This window comes from Solea senegalensis, linkage group LG16 (genome assembly GCF_019176455.1).
Source record: "Solea senegalensis isolate Sse05_10M linkage group LG16, IFAPA_SoseM_1, whole genome shotgun sequence".
Classification (NCBI taxonomy): Eukaryota; Metazoa; Chordata; class Actinopteri; order Pleuronectiformes; family Soleidae; genus Solea; species Solea senegalensis.
In genome coordinates this window covers 5077487-5084076 of record NC_058036.1, presented here as the reverse complement: position 1 = coordinate 5084076, position 6590 = coordinate 5077487, and the positions used below count along the sequence as shown (strand labels likewise).

Here is a 6590-nt window from a genome sequence, read left to right as displayed (position 1 = left end):
GTATTTAGCGCTTTCTTAATTGATCCTTTGTAAGGAAAATGTTGATTTATAAATCTGCATTACCATGAAGTTGATCTAAATACTTTAATTTCCTTCTTCAAAAACAAAGTCCTTTTATGAAATGCAAAAGACTGCAATTCTTCACCCAGCCACTAGAGGTTTATTGCTTGAGCATTTATGAATGAGACATTTCATAGAAGTGGAGTCACCAAAAAAGACAGACGCACATAAACATTTTCAAGTAGGCCAATTGATTGTATACAAAATGGTTTCTTATTAAAATAAAAATATATATTCATAATCTTCATAGTCTTCTGTACAAGTAAAAAAAAAGAAAAAGACATGCAGATATTTACAAGGACGCCAGACAAAAGACGACAGTTTCTAATGCTATTTTCAGTTCTCTGCTGGGATTTTTTTTTTCTTTAAATGTCCACACAATGTTAGCGAAGTTGTCTGTGATGCGCTGTCGGGTTCGCCAACAGTCCGAGGATGGTCGAGAGACAGTGGAGCTTCTCCTTCACATGCTCCGGCAACTTCTCATTCTCTTTATACCTGTGGAGGAAGGCGGAGATGTTTCTGAGTTTCAGGCGGAGATGTCACAGCAAAAACTGAAGAGACTGAAGAGCAACAATCCTCCTCACTGTACGGTATTCTTACTTTTTATTCATTGTTTACACCTTTTTACGTTTTCATACCTGGTGATTTTTCCCTCAGGAGATGTGTAGGTGATGCACGAAACCCCCGCCTGGACCACCAGCTGAGAGCCGTCGTTGAACTGCACCCACACCTCCCCGCTGGTTAGCTGCACACACACACACACACCAATCTTTAAAACCACAAAGACAAAAACATCCTTGACGAGTGCGGGATGTCTAGTTTATTTAAATCACCGCATACCTGCGACGCCCATCCGACGTTGGGCACAAATATTGACTTGACCACTTTCCCCGCGCTTTGTACAAGGTCCTGTCGCAGGGGGGAACTTTTCTTACTCAAACTGGCGGTGGTAAAATCAGAGCCATCGTAGGAGATCATCTAAAAAAAAAAACATTTGAAACATTAAAGACTTAAAAATGTACAAAACTAACCTACTTCATTTAGATTAGTTTAATGTACACAGTCAGAAGTATGTGTGAGACTCACTGAAGGAGTGATCTGTGGAGGACGAGGAGGTGAAGCCGCATCAACAGCCGCCGGGTGCGGCGGCAGGGACGACAAGCACGGGGAGTCATGGTTTGTGGGTCGCCTGGGAGAGATTAATGGAAACAAAATAAAAACTTAGCCTCACAGAATTCAATTAGGCAAAACGTACGCCGAGCACGTGACTCTTCCTCTCACCTGCCAATGGTGATGGGGAAGAACGGGACGTTCTTGGTGCTCCGCTGCTCCTCTGCTGCGATGGCGACCTCTAGTGACAGACACATGCTGTGGCCCTCATCAGACAGCTCCACGTACAGCCGGCTCTCCGGGCTCAGGCCGCTCAGCCCCGCCTCCCCCTTCACCGTGTACGACTTCCCGCTCTTCTCCACCACTCGCACCAGCTCCGACGTCTTGTGGGTCTTTGCGCCTGCGCGAAACAACGTACACAAAAGCGTCAAGCGTCCGTCCGTCGACTCGGTGAGTCTCCCACATCGTTCTAACACACACAGTTAACTCACCGTCGTAAAAGCAAACCTCCAGGTCCGCGTTGGGAGAGTTCTCCATGAGCATGACCTTGGCATACTTGGTGTAAAGGGTCACTTTTGGAGTCTTGGACTTCACGAGCTGCACAAACTTGGAGGCATATTGGTATTTCTTCCAGTATTTTTCTGTGACAACAACAAAAAAGATAATTATTAAAATCATTTTGTATTTTCACAGTAGTTGGTGGTACTGGGGTGAGAGGAAAATCCTAAGAATAACCTGGAAGATCCTCATAGCTGCAAATGAGAATGTCCTCTGGAGGAGCAGGAGGACAGTCCAGGACGGGGAAACCCTTTCCATTGTTAGGCTGATATATCGTCACCTACAGGACATGATGAAAACACAGTTGACATAAGTATAACAATAACTAATACAGCTTTTCTTAGGTCAAGTCAAGCCCCTTCACTGCCTATTTTACAGTGTATACTCAAAGCAACTATTTCACGGTTTAAAAATACATAAAAACAACCACATTTGTGCTTCTGTAGGATAAAAAAATAATCCGATATGAAAACTACTCAGAAAGTCAAAGCATAGCTACAGTTTCAAGCATTTATTCCTTGTATTGCATTCGATTTTTACACACGTTACTCAGAGTGAGCTCACCATTGAACCATCACATGAAATCCGAAGGACTTCTTTGACTCTCTCTTGGCCACTGATGCATTTTAACAACTCCATGCAAACCTCGCCTGTGTCCAAGATGCTCACCTGTGTAAAGAAAAAGACATGACATGGAAATGCATGACACTAACAATTAACTCTACACAAAATAAAAGTAACAGATTAAAAAACATTTTCTTACAACTGCGTTTTTGGTCTTTTGTCTGATTGACTTCAGTCTGGACGCACACAGAGGTGGAATCACGTCTTTCAGGCTTTTCTTCTCCTTTTGTGTGCCTGAGGGAAGCTTGAACTCTCTGCCGTGAGGAGGCTGGAAATCCGCTCCGGCTTTGTTCTCCCTGTACGAGTCGGCGTTGGAGGGAAACTGGTGGTGCTGGTTGTGTTGTGGCATGCTGCGGCCCACGGGCTTCTCCGTCCAGGAGTTGTGGACCCCTAAAGGTCCTCTGCTGCTGCTACAGCTGCTGTGTGTGCTACTGTCTGCTGCTCTGTGTCCTGACCCTGAGAGGGAAAAGAAAATAGTTGCAAAGACTTTCTTTAACTTCTTTAGACGGTTTTGAATAGTTTATCAAGTTCAATCATCATTTTTAAACTCTCTCAGGTTTGAAATGGCAGCTGGACGATACTTATCAAACATTTTATTTACCGTCATTATTCAGCCAGTTAGTGACTCCCTCCAGGTTTTGAAATTGGGGGTTTGAATACCCAGAACTGAAAAACAAAAGCAGTAAAAATCTGTTAGTCTACATTTAAATGTGGGAGAAAAAAAAAAGGATAAACAGATAAATGGAGAGCTCACTTACTTTGCTGACTGTTTGACAGGAGGAGACGGGAGCCTTCCATGTTCTGAAAACGAGTGTTGAGTGGAGGGCATGGAGAAGACTGGTCTTCCTACACCAGTCAGTGCGTCTTCTGAGTGACACCTGCCCAGCTCGTGACCCGACCCGTGTCCCGACGCACAGGAACCGGAGCGTTCTGAAGAGTGAGCTCTCCTCAGGTATCGAGAATTGGGCTGCGCAGTCTCTCCGCCATGAGCCGCCCGGCTCCTACCCTCTCGGTGAAACCTGTCTTGCATTTGCCACTGATCTCCATCCTCATAACAGGCACTGGCAGGTTGGCGTTGAAGACCTGGGATGGGCGTCATGCGATTAGGGAGGGCGGGGCCAATCACGTGCCTGGCTCTCCTCTGGAGGCGGCTGCCACTGCTGGCTGAAGTGGAGGACGTACACGCTGTGGAGATGGTGGCGATGCCACTGTCCATGGATCCATCGTCCGCCAACACCAGGTCCTTGGTCCTGACCAGCAGGCTCTGGGTCATGAACGGGTGGTCGAGCACTGCGGAAAGACTGGGCCTGTGGGCAGGGTCCCTCTGAAGCAGCTGATGGATCAGGTCCTGAGCCTCTAAAGAAACATGAGTCGGCATCTCATATTCCCCAAGAACCACTTTGGACAGGGTGTGCTTGACTGTGTCCGTGTCAAATGGAGGGCGCCCCATCAGGAAGGCGTAGAACATGCACCCCAGGGACCACACATCTGATTCCAGGCCATGAGCGCTGCGAGTGGCCACCTCTGGGGAGATGTAGTTGGGCGTTCCACACATGGTGAAGTGCTTTTCATTCGGGAGTTTGAGCTGCGTCGCCAAGCCAAAGTCGCCGATCTTAATGTTCATGTTGCTGGTCAGCAAAAGGTTGGACAAGGTCAGATCTCGGTGCAGGATGCCGTGAGTATGTAGATACAGCATTCCTTTCACTATCTGATGCATGAAATGTCTCGCTGAGGAACAAAAACAAACAACAAAAGGTTTTAGAGACCGACGGACAAAATGAAAGATGGTTTTACTACAAATGTATTTAATTTTTTTCGTAAAAATTGTTCTGCCTGACCTTCATCCTCAGAGAACGATATCTTCCGCTCTTTGAGGTACCGAGTCATCTCTCCGTTGTGGCACATCTCCAACACAAGGTACACATAGTTGCTGTCCTCAAAGTAGTTGTACAGCTTAAATAAAGACATGGTATATTTAATGTGGGATTTAAAACTACAATATTGTGGTTAGTGGGACATATACAATTGCTGAGTAGTATCTACAGTAAACAAAGCAAAAGAACCACCTTTTCTTGTTAATCTTCAATCTGTGCATAATAAATAACCATGGCAACTTTGTGCACACCTGTGCACAGTAAACATGCTGGATTGAGTTCAGTTCTTAAAATTAGTTTTACTGTGTATTTTACAGTCTGCACTTTAAACATAGACATTTGTTGTCACCTCGAGAATTGAGGGATGTTTCAATCGGCAGTGAATCTCCACCTCGTTTGTCACTCGCTGGACCATGCCAGCTTTGTGCATTGCTTTCTTGTCAATCTGCAGATGGGTACAAAGGAGATAATTATACACCTGCTGCACATGAGATCAGCATGAAATATGGTCGTTCAGTTCAGCCGCCCGTTGGTTCAATCTGTTCCCCGCAAAGACGCCAAACCACCTCGTCTTCATTTGTGAGGAGACGAGGGACTATGATAATCCCATGGGAGGCAAATAAGGTGTAATAATCCAACAGTCCCAGTCCACACTGGTGTCTACATTACAGGTAAAGCATGCTACAATTAACTCTTATTGTTCACAAAAAACACAAAAAGGCAGTTGAAGGGGATTCTTACCGTTTTGATCGCAACTTCCAAACCAGTTTTCACTGATTTTGCACGATAAACACATGCAAAGGAGCCTTTGCCAAGGAGTGTGAGGACCTTAAAGTCCTGTGTAAAGAGACAGAAAAATAAAAAATTCAGCTGTACAAACATAGAAATATAATCCAAAGCAGACAGGATCTTTTAAAATACCTCTATCCTGTGCTCCTGATCAGAAAATAAAGCCCCCTCCTCATCTCTGCAGACTGGGATGTGATTTTTGATTGAAAAGTTTTGATAGAAATAGTGGACGAGTTGATCAAACGTTGTCCCTGTCGCCTGCGACATGCTGGGTGTACAGTTATAATGACGCAAACCAGGCTGCCACAGACCCCTGAACCCTACACAGGAGGACAAATCCTCCCACAACAAACGTTAACTGTCAAACAAACACCCCCAACACCTGACGCTGTCGTATGTCCAACCACAACCCTCAATTATCCCGGCTTTCCTCCCGCTAAACCACGGCCACTTGTAGCCGTTTCCAAGCAGCATGTTGGGGATTAACAACAGGCTGATGTGCTACCGAGACACAACACTGTTTATCCCGAGATTGAAGGGATAAGGTTACACACCCAGACACAACAACACTGGCCAAAAACACACAGCGATGACACGTATATCAATATGACTGCTAATAAGCCACAATGATGATAATATCTTTATAAATCGTAGCTTCAAGTTGTCACCATCCACAATATTAGTGTGTGTATTTTGATTTTTGGACAGGTGAAAGTGGACACGACTAGAGACGTCCACAAGACATTTGGTGGTAACTGATTCGGACATTAATCTACAAAATGTCCCATAATAGGACAATACTGGTGCAACATAGATACTAATTTTGATATTTTACTGTCCGTCTTAAATCTCAGCAGTCCAACACTAAACAGTGATCCATCCATCGCCTCATTACTCTTCATCTTATCACTCCGCCTCATAACATTACACACGTTTCCGGTCTCAACGAATAACCAGGACGCGCTTGTAAATGGATTTTAATTCGCCCAATTGTCCTGCAAATAAATCTAAATACACAGCTAATAATAACTAGTGCAAACACAATTCCTATCTTGCGTTAATAACAAATGTTTCAATGAAGACCGACCAATTTTCGAAACATGAAACGAGCTGTCGTGCAGGATAAGGTAGCGCTCGCGATATGAGCGATTTAAATGGCGTTTTGCTCCACGTTCGTGCATCTTCAAATGGTAAAAGTTAAATGACAATGCGGGGAAAAACACAATTTTACTGTGCGATTAATTTCTCCTTAATAAACTGGCCTTATCTCGTAATATTAACTTACAGCTCCGCTAGCTTACTAGTTTGAAGTTAGCATGTGGGCGTTAGCCCAACATAAACAACTCACCTCGATTTTATCTCCGATAGAAACACTCATGGTGTCTGTTTTTCTGCGCGCAGATTCATGCGGGAGTGTAATATTGCTCCTCGACCCGCAGTGGTCGGTGCGGGAGCCCTCAGAGGGCGAAGGATTGTTTTTGTTGCGTTCCCCTCCAAAACTTTGCCATTTCTTCCATTTTGAAAATATCCGCCCGTTACTCCCCTGCCTACGTCACGGCTGCAACGTCACATGAC

At 44.8% G+C, this 6590-nt stretch overlaps 1 protein-coding gene across 1 annotated transcript; it reads right to left on the bottom strand.

Annotated features, from left to right (window-relative positions):
* Nucleotides 1-140: 140 nt before the first annotated feature.
* On the bottom strand, nucleotides 141-6564 carry plk4 (polo-like kinase 4 (Drosophila)). Its single transcript, XM_044047094.1, has 15 exons — nucleotides 6364-6564; nucleotides 4968-5063; nucleotides 4576-4671; nucleotides 4191-4305; nucleotides 3111-4080; nucleotides 2954-3018; nucleotides 2492-2808; nucleotides 2293-2397; nucleotides 1906-2008; nucleotides 1662-1811; nucleotides 1342-1570; nucleotides 1147-1249; nucleotides 901-1038; nucleotides 699-805; nucleotides 141-555 (listed from the first exon to the last, which is right to left on the bottom strand). Exons 1-15 carry the CDS (start codon nucleotides 6391-6393, stop codon nucleotides 444-446), a joined length of 2736 nt encoding a protein of 911 aa, XP_043903029.1. The 5' UTR covers nucleotides 6394-6564; the 3' UTR covers nucleotides 141-443.
* Nucleotides 6565-6590: the final 26 nt, after the last annotated feature.

Excerpts from the sequence above, each read along its gene's own strand:
- plk4 (XM_044047094.1), bottom strand. The coding sequence starts at position 6,393 with ATGAGTGTTTCTATCGGAGATAAAATCGAG. Across the intron at positions 5,064-6,363 it reads CTATCGGAGATAAAATCGAG|GACTTTAAGGTCCTCACACT; the intron begins GTGAGTTGTTTA and ends CTCTTTACACAG. Across the intron at positions 2,009-2,292 it reads TTTCATGTGATGGTTCAATG|GTGACGATATATCAGCCTAA; the intron begins GTGAGCTCACTC and ends CATGTCCTGTAG.